Source organism: Manis javanica, chromosome 10, assembly GCF_040802235.1.
Source record: "Manis javanica isolate MJ-LG chromosome 10, MJ_LKY, whole genome shotgun sequence".
Lineage (NCBI taxonomy): Eukaryota > Metazoa > Chordata > Mammalia > Pholidota > Manidae > Manis > Manis javanica.
The window spans coordinates 16272951-16298392 of NC_133165.1; the positions used below are offsets into that span (position 1 = coordinate 16272951).

General features: G+C 35.8%; 1 protein-coding gene across 7 annotated transcripts in view; it reads left to right on the forward strand.

The window, feature by feature from the left end:
• Nucleotides 1–564: 564 nt before the first annotated feature.
• The window catches only part of PPP1R12A (protein phosphatase 1 regulatory subunit 12A), a 136517-nt gene continuing 111639 nt past the window's right edge, over nt 565–25442 (forward strand). For all 7 annotated transcript variants that reach the window (XM_073214817.1, XM_073214814.1, XM_073214815.1 and 4 more), the window contains exon 1: nt 565–960. In XM_073214817.1, the coding sequence (XP_073070918.1) occupies nt 724–960 (237 nt within the window). In that variant the 5' untranslated portion in view covers nt 565–723. The remainder of the gene's footprint in view (nt 961–25442) is intronic.

The window sequence follows — 25442 nt, forward strand, 5'->3', positions numbered from 1 at the left end:
TCGGCTACAAACACCTCACTTTTAAAAGGTTCCTATGAATACTGATATGCCCACGCTCATCCCAGTTCCTTAGAAAGAGAAATCACAAGCGCTTAATTCAAGACCTAGCCTCCATTCCATTCAAACAACGCAGCCAATAGGAAAATCCTCCGCCCTGAGCAAACGACTCAGGCGTTCCGACAGCCCCGGAGGCAGGTCCGTCTTGTGCAGCCGCCGTACAGCCCTCCTGTCGGCCTCCGGAACACCAGGAGCCCTCAGCCGGGAAGGACAACCTTCCTTCCCGGTCCCCGCCCTTCCAGGTTGGCCCCAGCCCCCGCCGCCCGGGGAGCCTGGACCACACCCGCTTCCCTCCGGTAGCCCGCCCGCCCCCGCCGCAGTTCGCGGGAGCGCTCTTCCTGGGGCAGCCGCAGGCCCAGGGCGCATGCGCACCGCCGAAGGGCGCCACCCTGCCCGAATCTCGCGAAGTTACGTTACATTGGCCGCCGGTGACGGGTGGCCGCGCCGGGGGCGGGAGGGCGCCTGTGGTAGGACGGGAGGTCCGCCCGGCCGAGCGCGCCGCCCCAGTGCGCTGTGGGATACTGGCAGTCTCGAGCGTCTCCTCCCGGTCCCCAGCCCGCCCCTGGCCCGCACTCACAGAAACCGTCACACACCCCCTGCCTCCCCGCCTCCCTTCGCCTCCCCCTTCCCCCCTCGCGATAAGAAGACCCGGCGGCAGGAGAGGGGATGAAGATGGCGGACGCGAAGCAGAAGCGGAACGAGCAGCTGAAACGCTGGATCGGCTCCGAGACGGACCTCGAGCCGCCCGTGGTGAAGCGCCAGAAGACCAAGGTGAAGTTCGACGATGGCGCCGTCTTCCTGGCTGCCTGCTCCAGCGGCGACACGGACGAGGTCCTCAAGCTGCTGCACCGCGGCGCCGACATCAATTACGCCAATGTGGACGGACTCACTGCCCTGCACCAGGTCTGTGCGCCCCGTCGCCGCTTCCCTGACGCCGCGGGTCCTCGCCGGCCTCCCACCGGGCCCGCCTCGGCTCCCGGCCTCCCGAGCTTGGGGGCGGCGGGAGACGCCGCTGCGGCTGAGGGGGCGGCTTCCCGCTTGGGAGGGAGGGAGAACTGGTGCCGGGAGGCTCCCGGCCGGAGGCCCCTTCAGGCGGGTGGCGGTGGAGGTGCGAACAGGGTGTTTCCGGGGCGGAGGGGAGAAGGGACGGCTCGGCTCGGGGCCCAGGGCCGTTTGTGGACATGTGTCTGGGGTTTGGGGTCGAGACGTGGAGGGGTGCAGTGAGCTTGTGTCTGGGCGCCGACGTCAGTGATCCACTTGGAGGACGGGGGATGCTGGAGGAAACGACCAGCAAGGGACGTTAGGGACACTTGGGCAGATGGATGTCTTTGGCTTGTATGTGGGCTTCGGATTTGTTGTAGTTTTTAGGACTTAATTACAAATAGTAATAACAGTAATCTGGAGCCCTAAGCCTAGTGCCCGGAGCGGACGATTTCCTGTTTTCTCCTTTATTACTCTTGGTCACTGGGGAGGGGAAAACGGGGTGTAATTAGCTGATTTGCGACGGCTGAAAGGGAGGGGATGGAAGTGGGAAGGGGAAAGGAGCGTTCAGAGGGCTTGCCCACCGTGGGACCGGGACCGGGACGTTCTGGAGCGCCTCTTACTCGGAGGAGTTTCCCGCAGTGTCAGAGATCCTTGAGCCCCAACTCCTGGGGTGTGCACTGGGGTTCGAAAGAAAAGAGCAAGCACGGGGCACTCTTTCCAAAGACGGTTACTAAGCTCTGATTTTTCTCTGGAGGATTGAAAAAATGAAAGCTGGTCAGAAACTTTCCTCAAAATGGATGCTTTTGTGCATGTTAAAAGTTTTATAGTAGTCTGATTGGGATCTCACAATGTTAGCCAAATAAGGAGAAACTATTGGCAATCCAGAGATAATGTTGCTTTGCCTTTAACAGGCCAAAAGCAACGCAACCACGTAGAGTTCTGCATAAAAAGCAATTTTTAAGTCATGGTCAATAGGTGACAAGATGTAGACTCTTTCCATTTTCTTGGTGGGCATCTTGGAATTACTAAAAAACGACTTTGCAGCAATAGTTTCCCTTTATAATGAAAAGACTCGTAAACTGTCTCAAAGTTACCTTGGTTATACGTGGAAGGTCTAACTTTATTTTGTTTAATACCTTAACAAAACTTGTTTGGGAAGTTGAAATTTAAGGCTTTGTGTTTTAGATATATTACCTTGCTGACTTTTTAAATGGGAGGTGTGTGTGTGGTGGCATTTTTCCTTTTACTGCTTCCTGTTTAGTGAATGATGACCGTTTTAAGTTTTATTTAATTGAATTTTCATATCAAACTTGGCTTTTAGCCTTTGTTTACAGAGTTGACTGGGTGAATTGAAATGACTGACAAATTGCAGGATAAATCTGGAATTCAGAATGTGGCACTCAGTAAAAATAGAGCATGGTCTGTAGCTGTTTATTACAATGACTTAGAGTCTCTATAGCAAGCTTTTTATTTGGCTGGGGTTTATTTTAAGGCATAGCGTAACTGCAGATTCTAAGAACATGATGTTGGGAATGGAAGAAACTTTCGGCAGTAAAAGTGATAATGAATCTTCAAATTTCAAGTGTAATTTACACATTTTACTATGGAATGGACTCTAAAAGACAGTTGCTGTATGTTTGAGGTCAGGATACAGTTGGTTAGTGGTTTATTTAGCTCAGTATGTTTTAACTGAATTTGTCAAATAGAAATTTTAAATTGTGGAGAAATCCAGTTGTATTGGCTTGGAGGAAGAGGAACATTTCTATTACCTACATTAATGTAATTTTGGCTTAGGAGGAAGAGAAAATACACATAACAGGCTTCTTAAGGCTTTTTATCACCTCACGTTGCAAGAATTATCAGACTTATTAAATGTTTTGATGAGTTTAATTCAGTAGTTCAGCATTACACAGGTGTAGTCTTTATTAGGTATTTTGTTTTAGCTGACAAGCTTAAACATAAGTTTCCAAGTTTGTGGATAATCATTTGTGTAATATCTTTTTGTAATTTATTTTAAGTTATTCCTTAAGTCAGTAAGGCCAAAGTCTTTCAAACATCAAGCATTGAAAATTTTTATTGTTTTCTTCATTCTCATTTCTCAGCATCTTAAACACAGATGCTTATATTAAAAATGGAAGTAAAATATTAAATTAAGAAGTTATTTATTTGTGGAGTGTGATGTTCCAAAAACTTTTCCCTTGACAGTGATATTTAGGCACTTGATTAAAACCAAAAAAAAACACGAATATTCCAGAAGACTAACCAGTAATTCATCTGTCAAAACATTTTAGGTATTCTGTGATGTTTTGCATGGTTGAATTAAAAAAAAAAACTATTTTAAGAGTGTTACACAAATAGGTGAGTCAGTTTTAGGTTTTATAATGTAAGTATATAAAACAAGCAGCAGTCAAGAGATTTCTTAAAGCTTAAAAGTTTTGTTGATTCTTTTTAAAGTTTTACTTACCACCTTTCACTGTCTATTGTCCTGAATTGGCTCAAATTGAACTCCTTGTCCTCACAGTCACAGTGGGAAAAAGTACAACTTCTTAATCTTATGTTTTACTTCCATTTTTAATATAACCAACTTATATTTAAAAGTTTATGTTAATTGCTTGAATGTGCTCTTTAGAAATTACAAAAGATACTCAATTTTCACCTATTATTTGTATAGAAATATGTCATCCATATAGGAGAAAGAGCAGTGTTTCTTGTCAAATTTCCTATCTTGGTCTCTAGAATAGCCGCCATCCCCCCCGACTCTCCTATACCTAGAAGACAGTACTGAAAAGTACTGAAGTTATGATGTAAATTCTCATTTGCTGGAACTGAGGTCTAGAGTAGATCTGCATTTTAATCAGTGGGCAGTATCAGCTCTGATTACTCTCTGATCTGTATCTATATAGTTCAGTCTACTTATAAAGATTTTAGGATAATTAACAGTTTTCTGTGGAGTGCCTTATTGCTGGTTCTTACTGGTAGTGGTGTCCTAAAATGCAGGACTGAAATTTCTTCCAATAGTTTTGAGTTTAGCCTTTTGGTGTTACCTTAAAATCATACTTTCTTTGTGCTAAGTTACTTCTAAATCAATTTTCCGTCTTGACATCTTTGCAAAGTTCCAATCCCTCATTTCCATTTTTCTATTATTGATGATGAAGTACTGATTTAAAATGAAATATTTTTCAATGTATTGTGATTTTGTATGTAAAATATATCTTTAAATAGTAATAAAGCAAATAGAAGTCCATTCCCTTTGCAACTTCACATATAAAACAATTACTGTATTTAAATTTACCTTTGTGGTTTCTTCAAAAGATTTTTATTATTCAAACATAGATTTTTGTAATTGTAATTTAGTTTGATAATCTACTTTTATCACTTAACATTGGTTTAGATAGATGTATTTTTTCACATCTTTAGACTTTACCAGTATCCTTTTTTCAGTCTAAGTATTATTAATTCAGTTGTTAGACAGTTCCACATCAATGTCAGGAATTTCAATCTGAAACAAAACTTAAATCTTTCTTCACCAAGCTGACTCTTCTCATTGATGCCTCTGTTTCTATTAATGATGTCATTAGTCTCTGGAGCAAGCTTTAAACATTTTAATTATTGTTTACTCCTTACTTTGTCTACATACATCCAATCAGTCTTCTTCACAATTGCCTTTGCATCAGTTCTTTTCCTTGCTGTTCTGATTATCAACCTAGTTCATACCTTCACTGTTTTTATCCCTAGAGTATAGTAGTAGCTTACTTGCTTTCTCCACCTGTTCTCTTCCTGGTCACACCCAGCATTCACGATACTATTAGATTTATTTTTTAACAGTATCACTTAATGTCACTCCTCTCCTTAAATCCAGAATTAAAAGTGTTTCCCCATTTAGCTTATACCTGTTACATCTCCAGGGTATTATATCCTTTATTTTTAAATGTTTTAATTCCATGCCTATGGCCATGCTTTTCTGCAACTAGACCAGCCTCCCTCCCTTCATTACCAATCAGAATCCTAGTCTTTAGGGTTCAACCTGGTTGCCAGGCAGTAGGGATCTTTTGTTCTTTGACTGTCTAATTCTGTGGCATTGGAGAGAGACTCTCCTCTGGGGTACTAACTGTATCATGGGTTTGCCTCTCTGCTACTGTTAAAATGCTTCTTACTGAATAACGTTTGTTTTTGTCTTTCCTCGTTGATGGAGGACCCACTTGTCCATATTTTTTTTTACTTCCAGTCCCTGACACATAGTAGTTACCACTAAAGATTTATTGACTTGTATCTTTTACCTCGTAAGTTTTATAGCTATTTGTATGTTGTAAGATAAATCCTTAAAACCTTCATATACAAATACTTAAGAGTATTCTTTCATGTTTATAAAGCAAATGAAAAACTTATTTGTGCATCTTCTTTGCAGGTTTTTTAAAATATCTTAAGATTATTAAAAATCCTTAACATTAACCTCCTTTCAACTAAAAAACCCTTAACCAGTTTAAGCCTTGTTTAAGTGAAAAAAAAACACTGTTGAGTCATTAATTAATTTGCCACTTTGTTCTAAGGGCTTGAACTAGGTCCTATTAGATCTATGTTCTGTGCTATTATAATTTTTAAATAAAGTTTTATTTTTTAATGCAGACTTCCAGATAAATTTAGTATTAAATCCTTTTGCTTTTAAAATACAAATTTCATCAACTTCTGCACAAGCCATTTGAAGCTTCTTTGTAAAAATATGTCACTCCCCTCTTGTCAGTAAAAGGAATACTTCTGTGCAGTGTTTTCCTAAGTGCTTAACCTTCTCAGCCAAGCAGTTTCACTCAATGATAAACTGAAATGTAGCTCTTCTGAAAAGTATTCTAATAGGGCTACAGAAGGAAAAGAGACTTGAAGCAACTGATACTGAGTCTCTTGTTGGAGAATAGTGTAAATTGCTATATATAAGAAATCTGTTTAAAACTGAATATAGAGTTTATAATTGTTAACCTTTTTTTTCTTGGTGGGGATGGTTAAGATTTTGGAAGAATCTATTGGATTACTTATAAAATTAAAATCTGTTTAAAAAATATGCAGTATAAATTATTTTTCTACCTAATTTTCTTGTTAGAAAAGCTCTAACACTTCATGCTGATGACTCAAAACTTTTTGTTGAAATCATCCTAAGTCCATTAAAAGAAAAAAATCCTCCTAAATAAACAAAACTTACTAAACCTAAACTGATCCCTTTCTTCTTGCAAATAAATGGACGACTCTGGCCACATCTGGGCTATGCTAATGGACCCCAGTGCCCGCACTGCTGCTGTTAACGGTGCCTTTTCTGGGGCTGCTGCCTTTGTGCTTCCTCATCTGGCTGAGTTTTGTGGTCTGACCGATGTAGTGTCCTAAGACCATCCTTCATGTGCTTCAGCTGTGTGATTGCGAGCAGTGACTGAGCATTTTCCAGTATAGCCAGGTAGAAGCACTAGACAGAACAGAGAACTTTTTGATTTTCATCATTTGTTTGTTAACTGTATTTTACAGATACTGTTCACAAAAGAAAAGTTATTGTTTGTAAAAAGAATTCTAGTTAGATGATTTTTAAAAGATGACTATTAAGAAGCCTTATTGTGGGGGGGGGTAATAACATTGTTTTGTTACTGCTGTAACATGTTATTTCTTGATGATTCTCGAAGTTGCTGTTTTCATTGTCTCTCTACCTACAAAAAAAGTCATTTTTACCCCACTTTTCTTTTGAAAGTTTATGGGGGTCCATAATCATTACAAAGATGTTGAATATTGGCATTTCAGTATACCTCTTTGAAAGGTTGAAGATCCAGCAGTTATTTTGGGTTCTAAGTTGGGGTTGGACATGTAGTAACCATGACTTATCCACTCTATAGAGGAGTAGAAGTAGCTGGGGAATATTTGCTGAGGATTTTGTTCTATGTAAAACACTGTGGTAGGTGATCTTACAACCAGTATCTCATTTAATTCTCACAATGTCCCATTTCACTTGCTCAAATTACGAAGATAATAAACGGCAGAGCTGGGGTTTTTTTGCAGGTCTTATTCCAAAATCCAAACTTAACACTGTGTTAGATGTTTGCTTTTAAAGTCTGAAGAACATATTCTGAAGTCTTCCCGTCAGTGCGGCTGATGGTTAGTAGTAACAGAGGTTACCCTGTTAATCAGCAAAGAATCAAATGAACACAAGAACACGTCTTTGTCTGTACATTTTCTTATTCTACTTTTGTTTTAGCTAGCCAGCACTTCAGAGCTTCCTATGGTAATTGAAATGCAGTAGTACTATATCTAAATTAATCTCAGAATCTGTCCTAAATTTTAGGAACTGCCAAGATTGTTTTTGATTGAGCATCTAAGTGCAGAATATTTTTGATCAAGTGCTTTGGGAAGTTGCAAAGGAAGTTACAACAGCAACAAAAACTCTTGTTTGTTTTTAGGACATGAGAGTTTAGTCTTTAAACATCTTCATTTCCTTTACCTAATAACAAGTTATATTATTGCTTTAGTCATTTGTATGTACTCATGTACCGTAAATGCTTTGTACACATACACTGAACTCTTAATGAAAGAAGGTAAATTGTAGTTAAACTCCTATCTGTGATAGTAAAAAAAAAAAAGAAGGAATGAAAACAATCTTTTGTTTATTACTACCATTTAGGTTAATCTCCTGCAGTTTAGTTTCTGTACAGTGATTATTAGTATTTACAATTAGGACTTGAGACATTACATGAAATTTGAATAAAGTTACCTGAACTAGTAAAACCAACTTTTTAATGTTAACCATGTTTAATTGGAAGTCTTTTGTTAGTAGGAATATCCAAGTTACACCAATGTTCCATTCCTTGAATCAGTTTGCAGAATTTGGCCAAACTATATTTCAGGTGACTTGGAAAAGGCAATAGAATTTTTTGCTTACTGTTGTTAGAGCACTTTGGTAGTGTGATTTCTTTGTTGCCCATCTAACATCAATTCCCAGAATTTTACAGACCAGTAAAATGTTTAATTTTGATAGCTAAAAGGGAATAAGCTAATTTTTATTTTGCCATGTTAAGGCAGTAAAAACAACTTGATCACCTTCTACTGTTATCAACATTTCATAAAAAGAATATTTTAAAAACAACAAAAGGATAGAGTTTTGAAATAAAGGACAGTGGGGCCTCTTATCAGTCTATAAAATCATTGCTATATTGACAACACAAGTTCTTGATATTATTCTTTCATGCAAGGAGAGAGAGTAGTTTAGGGTGCTCTGTGTTCTGTTTTGGGTAGGATATAATAAGCATAAAAAAATTTACCTGAAGAGATTGAGGAAATCAGTGAAAGCTTTCTTTGGGAACCACGAGTTTTAATATTTTTATACTTCCACAAGCCTTTGCACATGTAATCTTCCTGTGGGTTGGAGTTGGCGTTTTATTTATATTAAGGCACATCTTAGAGAAAAAAATGTGTCTTGCCTGACGGCTGGAGCACACGATGATTCTCTTAACTGTTTGAGCCTGACTTTTGGCACTTGGACACTATCTGCTGTTGTTAGTATCTTATCTTCAGACAAAATAGTGAATTCCTTCAGGCAGGGACTTTGATTAATTTTTCTTTAAATCCCTTTTGGTATCTGCATTTTGTTTTAGCAGGGTGACAGTAAATGTTTGTTGGCTAGAAATATTTGAACACATTGTAGACTAATCTTGTGAAGAGCAGAGTTCATAGAAAACAAATTGATGACAATTTGTGTGGGTAAATATAACAGCTAACAAGTATTAAAAATTGCCTATAGCATCTTACCATGCTGATGGACAGTGATTGCAGTGAGGTAGGGGGAGACTTAATAATATGGGTCGATGTTGAAACCATAATGTTGCTCATGTGAAATCATCATAAGATTGGTTATGTGATACCTTCATAAGGTATCAGTGATACCTTAGTTTTAAAAAAATTATCTAATGAAAAGCTTATGCCAGTAACTTTTATAATACTTAAAATGTAAACATAGTCATTATTAGAGCAAAAATTTTAGTTTTTTGAAATGGAATATATTTTTACTATGTTTATTTTGAAATTGAATGTATTCCTGATTACCAATACAAGTAGAATTTTGTTCAGTTTATGTAACATACTTAAAAATGAATTTCTTTAAACAAATCATTAGGTGTTGATTTAGAAAAGGAATCCCTAGCACACTGGTTGGTTTTGGAAGCTGATTTATACTTTATAACCTTCTTAATCACACTTTTTCCTAAGTAACACTTGCACTCTGAAGCCCTGTATGTCAGTATCTTTTTTTTTTTTTTACCTTATTAGTATTTTGGTTGTTTATCTGTTCATTGTTGTGCTGGCAATCCATGAAAAGACAAACTTGAGCTCTGTGTTATTGCCCTAAGTGTGCTTGCTTGACTCAATCGCTCTTTCATGGGTGGAGACATTCCACATTGTCATGTGTTAGGTAAGCATTTCTGAAATGACACTCAGTAGAAACCATGGAAAGAAATGAAGGCATTCCTCAGCTGTCACCTTTTCAGTTATCTATTTAAATGCCTTACATTGAGAGAGATTCTGCAGTGACAGCTTCTCATTTAATAAAAAGTGTTACTCTTTGATTATTAACTCATATTTGAGCTGAAATTAAAATTTTTTGTTTAACATGCTCTCTAACAAAAATATCAAGATTGTAGAAAGTTTGTGTCATTTTTTTGAATACTTGCATAGTGCAAAGGAGAAATTTTGTGAGATGTGAATTGATATTCTTTTAGAAATTAAACATGTGGGAAAGTGTATTCTCCTGGATTAACTGTTAAAACACAGGTGTGTGTGCACATGCACACACCGCAACTACCTTTACTTTGTAGTAGTGAACACACTAAAGTATATACATTTTAATAGTCTTCAGAATTATTTTTGGTGGTTATAAATTTATTCCAGTATTTATACTTCTGCTTGAAGCATTTCTGGAACTCTTCTATTGGAGCTTCAGCTTCTGGACATTATGAATATGCTCGGTATTGAGGGGTTTTCTGTTCTTTTTCTTTCAGGAGAGTTTTTTCATTTTTGAAAATCATAGTCATTTGGAGACATGTTCAGTGAATAAAGTAGATCATGGGTGATCATGGTTAATAAATATCTGCTTAGATGCTATTTTCTGATATTATTAGAAACATCATAAAGATGGATTTCAGTGAACTCTGCATTATTTATGCTTGAGTATGCTTCAGAAATTCTTTAAAATTAACCTTGTGTATTCATTTGTGTTACAGACTTTGTGTGAAACAAGTCAGCATCCTAATAGTTTGTGATTTGAACATGGTGTTTTTTTCTGGATATTTGTGTTTTCCGCAAAAGATTTCGATGCTGTTGTTGCCAGATGTTGACACTGTATTCCATTAAAAGCTGCTATTTTTCTCAAGGATATGTTAATTTGTACAGTTTTTCTTAAAAGATTAGAACACATGAGGTGTTTGGCCATTTCTATATCCTTTCCAAGTATGTGGAACAATATGCATAAAAACTGTGCCTAGTATTCAGATTTTCCTTTCAAATGTTTATCGCCAGTTAACTCAGTTGTCATTTTTTACAGTAAAATGTCTTTAAATTTCTGATCTTTTCAGTGTTTTTACTTATTTTGTGATATGCATGAAAATGCTTTAAGTAATTAAGTCTTCAATGCCTTCTACTCTTGCTTTTTGTCTTCCCTGGCTCCTTTTTATTTTAAACATGGCTTACTTTTAATTTTCCTTATTTGTTGTGTATGTATTGTATTCCAAATAAAAATTTAAGAGTATTTAAGTAATTAAAAATCATAGAGCAGTATAAAAAAAGAGATTAAATGCTATCCAAATTTTTAGGCCTGGTGGTATCCCCTTTTAAAACTTTGGCAAACTCCTTTTTATCCATGTCTGTCCATTGTTTAATTTCCTGTAAATGGAATTATACTTAATTTTCTGGTTTATAACTCACTTTTTAAGTGAAATACTTATATGTTAATGAATATTGATACACATTTTCTTTTTTAATGGCTACTAGCATTCCACTATGTGTGTGTGTGTGTGTGTGTGTGTGTGTGTGTGTGTATACACATACGTACATCCCAAAGTATTATTTTCCCAGTTGTCTGATGATAAATAAAATTAGTACATTTCCGAGTTCCCATGATATAGTATATATTATACTATATACATCTTTGCTCATTTTTGACATTGTATTATTAGGACTGCTTTTTAAAAATTTCACCTGCAGTTTTATATGTTTTGCTCAAAGTAACATGTTTTAATGTTTGTTTATGCAAAAGACAGTTTCAGTAAGTCTCTAGTAGTAGCTAATATAGAATATTAACTTTGAAAGTACTGCTGACACATGTCTGTCACATTCATAATATGATGTCATCTTCTTTCTCTAAGTCACCCATAGGAAAATCTTTTATTACTTTATTACTCTTTGTGTGTGAGTAAAACCAAACAGTATTTTTATTTTACAGATATATGATACTGCTAGTCATTTAAATAAGTGATTAACTCATTCGTACAACAGATACATCCGTCATTATTTACCACATGCCTGGCACTGTACTAATCTCTAAAAGAGATATGGGGTGAGATGAAAGTTTTTATTAGCAGGATTTAATTTGGAATGTCATGGAAGACATCCCTGAAGAAGCTGTGTTCAAGTTTTATGTAACTTAATAGATGCCTTGAGCCTTTTATGATCCTGCTCCCTCCTTGTCTTCTGAATGCCCCTGTTCAGTTTCCCTTTCTGATGTTTTCTTTCCCCTATCATTCATTCCTATAGAATTTTTCTTTGTATATAATCTGCTCTCCTTATGTAATCCATATCTTATTTATGACTTCATCAGTCATCATTTGCTAAACTAAAATCCCAAGGTCATCTTCTGTTTTCCCCTTTACTTCCTACGTACAGTTAATATGTCCCATCACATGCACATCTGAAAAGAAATATTTGTGTCCCAAATCCATACTAGCTTTTATAAATTTATTTGATAGAATTGAAGGCCTACTTTGTGCCATACACTGTTAGATGCTGGGAGGATGTATTTTTTTCTAAGCAGATAGCAACACTATTTTCATGGAGTGTCCAGTAAGAGAAGTTACTTCATCATCAGGGAAATGCATATCAAAGCTATAATAACATCACACCCATTAGAATGGGTATAATAAGAACAGTTAATGACAAGTATTGCCTAAGGTATGGAGAAATTAGAACCCTCATGCACTGCTGGTGATAATGTAAAATGGTGCAACTACTTTCAAAACAGTCAGGCAGTTCCTAAAAAGGTTAAACATAGATTTACCATGTAACCCAGCAGTTATACTCCTAGGTATATACCCAAGAGAACTGAAAACTTACGTCCAGACAAAAATGTGTGATGTTTATAGCAGCATTATTCATAATAGTCAAAAAGTGGAAACAACACAAATGTTTGTCAGCAGATGAATGGATAAATAAAATGTATATTTCAAAACTGGAATCAGTGGAATATTATTCCCGACAAAGAAACCGAATACTGGTACTTGTTACAACACTGATGAATCTTAAAGATATTATGAAGGAAGCCAGACATGAAAGACCACATATTGTATGTTTCATTTATATGAAATATGTGGATAGGCAATCTATATAGAACCAAGATAGCATAATGTTTGCCAAAGCCTTGATGTATTGAGGGGAAATGGGGAGCGACTGCTAACGGGTATAACATTTCTTTTTGGGTGATTAAAATATTCTAAAATTGGTTGTGGTAATGCTTACACAACTCTGAATATACTAAAACCCTTTTAATTGTACACTTGAAATGGGTTATTGTATGATGTTTGAATTATATCTTAATTAAAGAATGAAATTATGTATTTTTCAGTGTTCACTAAAAGTTAAGGCACTGGCAGAGGCTGTAATCTGTAATTATCTTCTGCCAGTTCCCCAACCCCAGCCTGGGCTTGATGTTCGTTGCTGTAGTTATGACAGCAAAGAGAGCCAGACATTGTCCCGGCCCTAAGACAGCTTGCAGAATATTAAGGTATATAGGTAATACACACAAATTACACATTTTTTGTTATATGTGATGCTATATAATGGTAGTAGTACAGAGTGCTAGAAAAGTTCATGAAGTCACATCTCATAGATTTGAGGAGGGGGATAGCCTTTCTGGGGAAAGTTTATGTTTGAGATGCTGATTGATAAGTAAAATTTAGCAAAGGTTGTGAGGGAGGGAAAGGTATGGAAAACTATGTCAGAGAGGGAATAGCATGTGCAAAGAGCTGGAGTTAAACAGAAGTGCTGATCAGATTTTCTGTTTAAGAAAAATCACTGGCTGCAGTGTAGAGAATGTACTGAAAAGAGGACAAAACTGGAGGCAGGGAGAATAGGAAGTTGAAAAGGCTAAGAAAGATGAACTAGTTTAGAGTTAGTGGAGTTAGAAAATAATAGATGAACTCGAGAAATTTAAGAAATGGGTAGGAGTTGGAAGTCATAGGCTTGAGGGAATAGTTGTCAAAGATGTGCAGTAGCTTGGTTTCTGTTTTGGACAACTAGGTGAATGGAGGTGCTTTTCACACCATGTACCCGTTCAGTATTTCACACCATGTACCTGTTCAGTAGGAACCGTGTGCTTACTATCAGGTCAGGAGCAAAGTATATTTGAGTAATATTGGGGGAGACAGGCAAGAAGCAAGAAATTACAATTAAATATGAAATGTATGGTAAAGGATATACAGTATGTTGAGCCAGCATGGTGGAAGGGTTGCCTAACAATAAAGAATAAATTAAAATCTTGGTTTGGAGTTTTGTTTTCTGTTTTTTATTTTGTCTCGGACTTAGCCTGTTTTCTTAGGTCTCCCTGGTTCTCTGTAAGTATGAATACGAAATAGAAAACAATTTAGGGCATTACAGAAAAACTGCACAATAAGGATTCAAGGTTAGATTTATTTTAGGGCGTAGGGGAACTGTCTAAAAATACATGTAAAATTTTGTGTTAGTTTTTCTGTGCCTTTCCAGTTAAGGAAAGTTAAGAACTTACAAGTAAAGCCAAACTTGCTTTCATGATACTGTGGAGGATGGTAGAGTATGTGTTTTTAGGGGCCTGAGGAGGGGTGGAGCACAGAACTGTTGGAGAGCAATAAGAGTGGTAGTAATAACAATCTAGAAGTCTTTATTGCCTGAAATAATGCACTGTGAAAATAAGGTCATAGGTTAAAATGAGAGGTGAGAGTACATTTCCTCAGAGCATGTTAGATTTTGCTAAGACTTGTACAGTTAAAGAATTCATTCAACAATCTAATGCCCTCAGTTTTTAAATTTACTAAGTGGTGCTTTTAGGGAAAATGAAGATAAAATATTAGTTATAAATAAGTTGGTGCCTTCATAATATTTTTTCTTTTACCTAACATATTTTAATATTTTTCCTTTTTGCTCAGAATATGACTAGAATATTGAGTATTTGTGACTTTTTTGCATTTCAGTGTTTTTTAAAGTACATGGTAAGAAAAGTGCCATTTGTGTAAAAAGATTGTGTTGGCTGATTTGGCCTTGATATCAAGCAAACAGTGGTTACCCCAGAGAAGATATATAGTAGATTTTTAGTCATGTCATCTTTGAATCTTTTACAAGCAGAAAAAAAAATGATGAAGATGAATCTGAATTGGAGAAAAATGCCTAAATGGCTACTTTCACTAATGTATTAGGGATTAAATATAGACCTTGAGATACTTAATGAGTTTTAGTTTACTACTCTTTGGCTACGCAAGGAAGCTGTTTGATGGTTAAATATTTATTTCTGTATTATGCCTGCCTTTTCTCTGAGCCTTTTATTTCTTAAGGAAAAAATCATTGGCAGTGTGATGAATACCTTGGGAAAATGAATTAGGGGTTTGGTTAGGTGGATCTTGAAGCTTTGGCAAGTAAATTACAGAAAGTTCGGAGAAAAGATAAGCATAATTCCCAAAAAAGCAGATAGTTTTTAAGAATATAGAATTTTAAAAGATAAATCTGGATTTCAGAATTTCAAACAGTATTCACTAGGAGAGATGTAGAGATCTAGAAAAGCAATTTCTATATAATAAGCTCTTGTGCCCTATTTTATTTTAATATGAAAAGGATCTAATGATGAATATCTTCTTTAAGAATTGAATGCAAAAAAGGCCACAAATTTTTACTAAAATCAAGAATGTTGAAGCCCTGAATTATATAAATTTCGTGAAAATGTTTTTGAAAACTGAGAAGAGGGCATTTAAGAGTTGTAAACTGGAGCAATAGGAAGAAGTAATAACTGATGAAACACATTAGTTTACATGTTCATTTGTTTATAATGGTCTTCTCTAACTGGCAAAATTTAATGTTCATTATTAAACAGATAATTTTAGAAGAAATTGTGTTGATCACTAGATGCCAAGTTGAGCTTTCTGAAAACAAGTTATGTTGACCTATCTTCCTTTTTTGACAAAGTTGGTAAATTTAAATGAGGAAAATGTTGTAAACTGCGTATAGGTTGATTTTTAGTAAAGCACTTGGATGACAGGCTCTTGTTAGATCTTTGTGGTTAATGTGACAAAAATCTGGCATGAATATTAGTAGGATTAGAGGATTAACCACTGGATGAACCAGTGTATACACCTGAGCCTACTGATTAATCTCTCAGTGTCAACGCAGAAGGAAAACTAAAGTAATGATCCTTGTGTTCCTAATCTTGACCCTACCCTGTTCAACCTTTTAGTAGACAAAACTATAGAAACTGAGAAAGAACTTCAAAAAGCATAAAATAGTAGGTTTTAAGCAATAAGATGAAAAGTTGATGGCTATTAATGTAAAATAGCTGCATTAAAGTATTGATGAGTATAGGTTGGTAGAGATCATTTGGACAGACATGAGAAAAAAGTTACTGAAAGGTAAACAGCAAGCCCAATATAATAATTTTTAAAAACATACTAATGAAATGTAAAGCTGTATCAGTGTTTAGCTTAGATTTTTTAAAAATCTATCACTCTATACTGTGAGATCACATCAGATTTGTCTACTGTTGTAGGAGATCATACCAATTTCAGTTTTTGATTACCTACCAGGGGAGTGCTTTGTGTATCAAAGTTCTACAGAGAAAAACAAATTTATATTCCAGTCCTTATTCTAGAATTGTTAATAAATTTATACATAGTTACCCACACAGTTACAGGTTTTTTGTATGTCCCAAGCCACCCCCCAAACCATCAGCTGAACTATTATATTTTGAACCCTTTGAAAAAAAGCACCAATTTTCAAAACCGTATGGATTAGACCAACCACTAGAAGGAAAATGGTAGAGAGACCTCTTGCACATATTAGTTAGGATTTTTTGTTTTATGTAAGAAAAGCCCATTTGAAACTAGCCTAAATAAAGTAATTCACTCTTAGGGTATAGAGATACGTCATCAAATCTGGGCTTCCAGAATGAATTACAACCAGAACTGTAGGCAACCCCAGAAATCTCCTCAAGTTTCTCATCACTGTTTCTAACAAATCCACTTTATTCTTTTTTATAAAAAACTAGATTTCTTGTTTTCCTTGTTCAAAAGGCAAAATATAAGGCTACCAGCCATTTCAGAGTTTATATTCTAGTTTACATATGTGGAGAGACTGATCTCCTTCTGAGTTCTAATGCCAGATTCTTGGAAAGGTACCATCTAATCCACCTTAGGTTTTTCATTTCTCATCTTAGGTCATCGATAGTGACTGGTGGGACTGAGTCCCTCTGAACTGATTTACCTATTCTAAGTATAACTAACTGTAGTATATTTTGAGGAGATGAGGGAGACATATAGTTGAAATTAATAAGCAAGGTCAGAAAGGTACAAATATTAATTGTGTAAATATAATTCTAAAAATCAAAAAACAAACAAATGTTAAGTCAGTTTCAGACTTTCTGGTTTCAGGAACCCCGTCATACTCTTAAAACTTGAGGACATACTACACCAGTAAGTACAAGTATAATGGGAAATCTGAATCATAGATGGATTATATCAATATCAGTATCCTAGTTATTATATTAAGCTACAGTTTTGCCATTGAGAGTGTTTTCCCTCATGAACTGCTTTTGGGCTTCTGGACCCGATTCCAGTGCATATGCAGGGGGTAGGGGGTCTTTCCATGCACAATATCAAGCAATTCTCAGACACCAGCAGAGTGTCTGAGAACTAACTCAATTCTGACACTATCTGCCTGGAGACAGCACCAGTTCCCCAGGTTAAGGGCTCTGTCCTACAAGACTGCCCTCCACTCCCAACTCCAGATACCAGTTGCAAGCCCCAGGCAGTTCCCTGTGCTTCTGATCTACCAGCTACAGATTGGAGGGTCCAAGGACCTCCCCCTTAGGGTTGATTTAGTGGCTCACAAAACTCAGGAAAACACTTAGCTTTACCAGTTTAATAAAGGATACAAGTTAATAGCCAAATGAAGAGATACATAGGGCAAGATCCCAAGCTTTTATTCTCATGGAGCTTGGACCCTGGTGTGGTGGTGGCATGTGGAATCTCTCCCTGACTTTAAAAGATGGTTGCAGCATGTAAGAACTTATTCACTATGTAAAAATTTGTTCACCATGTAAGAATTTGTTCGTTATGCTTCAGAAGATTGGAGACTGTTGAGAATTAGGCTTGGGGTTGATTAATGATTGTGCATTGAGTCCCCTATACAGAACTTTATTGTTGTTAACAACCATTTGATAAATAAATATGAGAGATGCCCCCCTCTCAAAAAAAAAAAAAAACGATGGTTGCAGGAAGAGGAAGATAGGCTCTTAGGGTTTTTTGAAGGCTTCATTGAATAGTCATGATCAAATGAATCATTGGCCATTGGCTGATTCAGTGTCTGCCCTGCCCTTGGGTGGGGCCACAGTCTCATTAACTTGACAAGACACCCATTTCCCCTTGACGGCTCTGAAGTGTTTTCAGGAACTGTGGGTGAAGACCACATATACCTGGAAAATAAATTTGGCCATCTGAATGACCAAACATGTATTTCTTAGAACTCATTATATTGTAGAGAGAAACTGGGCAACATAGTATCTCTGATAATACTTACAATTGCTTGTGAATCTAGTTATCTCAATAAAAAATATTTTAAAATTCTATTAGTATAATGTAAAAAAAATTGAGAAACCTAAAGAGCTTTATGTTTTTGTTGGCTGTCTCAGTATTTACGGGATTAGAAAATAAAGCTCATAAAATGTTTATATATTTACTAATTCATATGCCAACATTAATAAATGTTTATGGAAAATAATCCTAACAAACAAAAATTTAATGAAAAGAGTGGCATTGTTTTATATTTTGCAGATTTCTTTATTGTCTTGCTTACAGTAGACTAATAGATTCTTAGACTGTTTTTGCATTTAGTCTATTGTGAGGTCACATAGCCTCTGAAAAACTTCCACAGTATACTTCTGTAGAGGATGACAATATGAACCCATGGACATTCTGACATGGTTTCAGAGAACCACTGAACTAAATAAATCAGATACACCATGTTCTTGGTTTGAAAGACTGAATATATTTTAAAGATGTTGATTCTTCTCAAGCCACTCACAGATTCAACACAAGCTAGCCCAACTCTGAGTTAATGTGTTTATTGTGTGTTTGCGTGTGTGTATGTGTGAAAAATGACAAAATGGTATGTGTATGTGTGTAAAAAGTAGGCATAGATAGCCAAGTCAGTCTTTAAGAAGAAAATGGTGAGAGGACTAACTTACTCTAATAAAATTAAATGGAACTTGGTGAACCTATCCATGTAGGAAAAGTTAATCTTGACAACCTGTGTTTTGCACTATACATAAAAATCAATTCCAAATGGGCTGTAAGTCTAAATGTGAAATATGTAATAGATATTTGAGAAATAACATATGAGAGTCTGTTTATAAGTTTGGGGTAGGGAAGTTTATGTTTAAACAGAGCACAAAAATCAGTACTCATAGAAGAAAAGACTGATTAGTTGGACCACATTAAAATGAAGACTTCTTGTTCCTGTAAAGATAACATTAAGAGAAACAAGCTTCAGAATGGGAAGATACTTCTCTTAAAATTGACCTGGAGATTATATTTAGTGGGGGGTGCTGGGAGGAAGATATGAAAAGAGACTACATATCAGTAAGAAAAAAAATACACAATAGGGCACATCACAAAAGATATTCAAATGGTAGTAAACTGATAAAAAGTCATTCAGTATACCTCATCAGAGAAATGCAAATTAATACTAAAATAAGGTTTCAGTATATAGCCCCCAGAAGGCTAAAATTAAAGAGGCAATACTGAATGTTGTGAAGGATGTGGAGAAACTAGGATTCTCATGCACTGCTGGTATAAGGAGTATGTGAGATTTCAAATGTATTCAGATACATTTAAAAATTTCTCCCTTTTGCTGGGCTTCACATATATAATATGGAAACATTTACTCTGTAGCTTAATACACATTTTAAAGCTAAAATTTCACAGCAGACTGCTGAGGGACCCTGTTAAATTGATTCATTATGTAAATTTCAGAATTTATACTTAACAGGTTGCAGAGATTCTCTTAACACTTATCAGCTTGTTAACTATCAGTTATCAGTGTTTCATAGTGCTTGTATGTGCCAGACTTGGTGTCATGAGCTGGAGAATACAGAGAATTACAAAACAGGACAAAACTGCTTTCATTAATCAAATAATGCAAGTTGTGTTAGTACTTTGAAGGAAAGGTTAAAAGTACATGTCAAATACAATTTGAATAAAAATAAATAACAAAATATTATGAGAGAGCAAAAAGTTTGGGGAGTTTGGATAGGGTCTCTGTGGAAGTGATGATTGAACCAAGAACCGAAGAGTGAACAGGTGTAAGTTGGTAAAGAGTTATAGAGGGTGGAGAGGGAGAGATTCTTGGTGGTTGAAAGTGGAAAAATAGTACCTGGCCAAAGGAAACGATATATGAAAGCCCTTCGTAGGAAGGAGGGAGAGAACAAGGCTCAGTGGAAGAAGCAGAAGAGAGGTGACTAGAGAGTGGGTCAGGGTGAGAATGCTGCGACTTGCGGGTATTAGAGAGGTGGGTAGGGGCCAATCTAGGAGGACCCAGGAAGCCCTGTGTAGTCCATTCATACTAAAAGCTCTAGAAATGAAGACATTTAATTGTCTTAACACAATCAGATTTATTTTTTAAAGAAACAACTGCAGCCTGTAGCAAAGATCCAGGTATGGAAAAGGGGAGGGGGAGGGAATTCTACGAAGCTATCAGTTCGCAGTAGTTAAGACAAGAGATATTTCTCCGATGGCTCTTCAATTGAACACTGGTATTTTTGCAAGATGTTGAAAGGCATGCAAAGGTGGGAAAAAAAGAATTCTATGGTTAATATGTTTAAGAGATGATCATAAAACAAGCACAATCTTTAAAATGTGCTGAAGGGATCAGGTGGAGAAAGAGCTGAACCCAAGTGATGGAAGTGGAATCGGGGTATTGGGCCTGAGAGTGGTTTGATTTTAGGAAATAGAAAATAGTCTGTGGAGAAAGGGTTAGGTGGATAGAGTGTGACAAGCCTGGAAGTATAATTTGATATATAAATTAGTAAAGAATTCGTAACAATAGACTGAACTACAGTTTTCTATAGAATTAATTTGATGGTTATAGAAAACAGGTTGGGACACAGCAGTTGGGAAGCCATTTCCGTGATTCAGTTCAGAGATGAAAATACTTACCATCTCCCTTTGATTTTATTTGATTCTATAAATTTCCTGTTCACTGAAAGAGTTGTTTTTTGGAACACTGGTTTTCATTTCGATCTTTAAAATTCCGTGCTTAAGTTAGAAAGTGATTTGTATTTGAAGCTCTAAGAAATTAGGAATTGATGCTTTTTTTCTGCTTTCCCTTTTAAAGTCAGTAATATTAACTTTCTTAGCCACTAGCTACAGTCTGTGTTTTAATAGTGTTCTGCTCAAAGCTAAATTGACAAGTTTTTAATTATTTGAACTGTTAGTATTTGTACCATGATTAACCCTTGAAATTGTATGGGTATTTTAGAATTTAAATTCTAGTAGTACATTAATTTTTTCAGAAGTGAAATTCATAGTAGAATAAGCTAGATTTAACCCATTTAAGTTTTGGGTTCTTACAAAATTGTAAGTTTTTTTTTTTAAGAACTAAATAATTCATGGACATTATATTTTGAAATATACTTTTAAGGTTCATTTTGCTTAGATGTCATAGTTATGATATTCCATTCTGTTTGAGTCGGATCTTTTCAACAAATTTACATAGGCTCTTTTCTCATCCAGTAAATGACTATCTTTATGTCTACCAAAATGATAAATATGATTTGTTGTCAGATCACAAAAATGATTTCCTTCCCCTTTTTATTGTATGTGGCACTAAAGAGAGGGTATGGTTAGGGTGTAGAACTTTTAGTTTATAACAGGTACTTCTAACAAGTGTAGGAATTAATATCTTTGCCTCTTCAGAGGAATCTATTTCATTTTGTAATAATAAATAGTAAACACTACAGTGTTTATTATAACAGACACCTTTTTAGGTGGTTTTATTGTCTCACACAGTCCAGGTAAATATTTTTATTCTTACTATTCCATTATACCAGTGCAGATAAAGAGGTACAATTGTGACTGCAAGGTGACATGAAAGGTTATAAATTGCACAACTGAGCAGTTTGACTCAACCCTGTTCTCTTACTTTGTAGTCCAGAGGCACAATAGTGTAGTATAGTGCCTCTAGACTACTTGAATCACCAGATTACATTCCTATGTATCCTCAGGAATCCCTTGGGCTAAGTTATAGGACAATAAATAGTCCAGAGCCTGTCTAGTGGATCAGTTATCTCCTAAATCTGTACCAATGGGGTGTTCCAAGAAACTTCCTACATAAAATCAGGGAACATCAAGGTTTAATGTTTGCCAGCTAATATAGTTCTACTGTCCTAGGCTTGCTGTTCATGATCTGAGGTGCTATTGGACAAGAAATTTAGTACCCTGTTGGGTATGGGTAATTTCTATTATCAGCCCTTGATTTTAAATACCTTTAGCTGAAAAAGATTAACTGTACATATAATGATGAAAGTATAATATAGAACAAGCAGGTCACAGGTCTCATGTTAGTATTTTATATTTCCATTAAGTTCTTTAAATGTTCCTTTTGTGAGAAGATATTGTGTAAAAGCTTATTAAATACTTCTGTTTCATATCAATTTACATATATGGGATCATATACCTGCTTTTCTTCTAACTTCTGCCCTTTTATTAAGTAATATTTTCCATGACTAAAAGCTTGTTTGTTTTTATAGAATAATCTGATTCCAAGTTTAGAACTATGTTTTACTGGACTGTGGATGACAGGGAGATAAAAAACAAAAAGACTACAAGAAAAGCAGTTCTAGTCTCAGTAGCAATTGAAAGGCATTTTTTTTTCTATTATTAACTCCTCTCTTCCTATTTTGGAATAAAACTAGAACCTAGTTTAGTTATGGTAGTTATCATAGATAGCATAGTAGTGCAAGCAGTGTCCTCTTTGAAGAGCTGACATAACTAAATGCAGTGCTTTGGTCCTCACCCTGCTTTAAATAGAAATGAATTTTCAGGAAAAATTCTACTCTTTAATTACTTTGCAAGACACTGAAATTTAACATTGTTTAAAGAAAACCTTATATAGGAAAAATGGATATGAGTTAGTAGCCTAATTAGACATTTCCAGTCCCAAACAACAACCCATTTATTTATATGAAGATGTCTTCTGTTCTTTCAGAAATTTACCACAGCTGGCAATCTGATCGCTCCTTGGGCTAATAATAGACATAAGTTCATTTAAAATACTGTGAACCCTTACTGACTTACCTACCTCAAAATAGAACAATCTTCCAGTTTTTAAAGAAAATATGTTTATTTTTATGTACAGTAATTAGGAAAAAAGAAGGGGGAAAAATGGTCATAGTCCCTTTACTCTATGTTGATATATTGGTATATTTACTTGCAGTCCCTCTACCTTGCATAGGTGTGTGTCTGTGTTTATGCATACTTCTTATATACTTGTGCTTGTAATACACAGTTTTTTATTCCACTAACTGTATGGCTAATTTTTCTTAACTTTTGCCATTGAGTATTCATTTGGATGTTTACAATTTTCTTAGCTATTCCAATTCTGTTTCTAGGTTTTCACTCACTCAACTCATTTATTCATTCATTCTACCTGCAAATATTTATTGTGTACTTGCTCTGGTACTTATATTTTGATGAGCATTTTAATGTATAGGAATTTTTTTTTCCAGTGAAAGTAGAACAATTTCTTTAGCATAGATTCTCAAAATGGAATCTTCTGGGTCAAAATGAAGGGATAGTTTAAGCTACTTATTATAAAGCATTACCAAATTGTTCCCAAAGGGTTGCACTAGTCTAATTGTTCACTTGAAGAGGGAGTCTTGTTTTACTCTAGCCTCACTTGTATATACACATATCCTCAGCCCCTTTCAATTGATTATAGAGATAGGGATAGTTTTTAGCATCTAAATATGTTATAAGTAAATTATATAAATTAAAAAATACATATAATGAAATCTGTTGCATAATTTAGTGCGTTTCTTCTGCAGAAAGTGATTCAAAATTATAATTAAAATACATGCACAGCAACACAGAAGACAGTAGTGATTCTACAGCATCTTATTACGCTGATGGACAGTGACTGTAATGGGGTTTGTGGGGGGGACTTGGTGAGGGGGAGAGTCTAGTAAACATAATATTCCTCATGTAATTGTAGATTAATGATACCAAAATAAAAAAAAATACAAAATACATACACAAGAATTAAGAATGAAACAAAAATTAAGCAAACATACCAAAATATGTTTTATTGGAAAGGTAGTTTTAATACCAAATAACAAATAATGAGTCAAATTTACTCCCTGTAAGTAGAGGGAAGGTAGCTGGAAAGAACACTGGTTCTGTTTTGGGTTTAAATCTTCCTGTGCCATTTATTAGCTCTCTGTACTTACATAACCCCTCTGAGCTTGTTTCTCCTTTTGAAATGTGAGTGATGTAAGCCTGGAAAATTATTGCCAGGAAAGGCAGGGAAGAAGATTTGGAATACACATGTACTGTATGCTCCCCTTTAAGAAAAAAGAAAAGTTACTACAATAGATATTTGAATAACTTTTCTTTATGTAGCTGCAGCTCTCAATTATTGTTGGTGGTGTATGTTATTAAGCACTAGTTGTGCTATCTTTAGATTAGCAGGCTTTTCAATTTTATTTTGCTAGAATGTTTACACAGAATTTTGCAGAATGGCCTGTAAAAAAATGTTTGAAGGCTTTTAAGTATAACAAGCGGGAAAATAATAGCTAGAGTAAAACATGAATAGAATTAGTGAAGAAAGATTATTTTACTAATGTGGCAGCTGAAAGAAAGATTACTCAGGTCATCTGTGAATTGAATTACAGTGTATGTGTTAAAGTAGATATTTCAAACATTAATTTTGTTATTTTAATATTTGAAAGTGTTTTTATATTTGTATTTAAATGTGTGTGGTCTTGGTATTCACTTCAGGAGAGAAGATACTTGAGTGTGTCTTAAAGAATTCAAAAGTAGTTCTTTTCTCACCTGCATTTTGCTTTATGTTTAAACCACACATACTTTTGTTTGGCACTTGTAAGCATCTAGAGCTGATGGCTTTCAAAAAGTTGGATATGGAGCGAGTGAAATCTGTAGATATTTTCAAGTTTATTAAATAGCCAGTTGCTTACTAAATGTTCTCGGGTGGTGTGGGAATAGAATGCTAGTGAAATATGGAGGGAAGAACATCTACCACTGCATTGAGCTGCTTCATCTCTTGAGTTCTTTCCCCTTCATTCTGTTAAGGAGAACACTTTAGCAGGGCTCTTGGGAGATGAAGTGAGGTGGTGTATGTGAGAGGATCTAGCACAGCCTTTCCCATCAAAGCTTGTTATTTGAGTAACTACTCTGTTTCAGACCTTTTGTTAGGTGTTAGGACACAAATAGAAATCATCTGCCGTTGAGTTTATATTTTACTTGAGAATACAAAATGAATACATCAGATTAGTTCTATCATTTACAACATTTTCTCTGTTTAAGCACTACGTATAAATGGCATTTTATTCTACTTCCAATTTTATTCTGTTGGGAAGAAAAGGGAAGAACTTTTACATAAAAGTAATGACTTTCTTTTTTTTTTTTTTTTTTTTTTTGAGAGGGCATCTCTCATATTTATTGATCAAATGGTTGTTAACAACAATAAAATTCAGTATAGGGGGGTCAATGCTCAATGTACAATCATTAATCCATCTCAAGCCTAATTCTCGTCAGTCTCCAATCTTCTGAAGCATAACGAACAAGTTCTTACATGGTGAACGAATTCTTACAGAGTGAATAAATTCTTACATGGTGAACAGTACAAGGGCAGTCATCACAGAAACTTTCGGT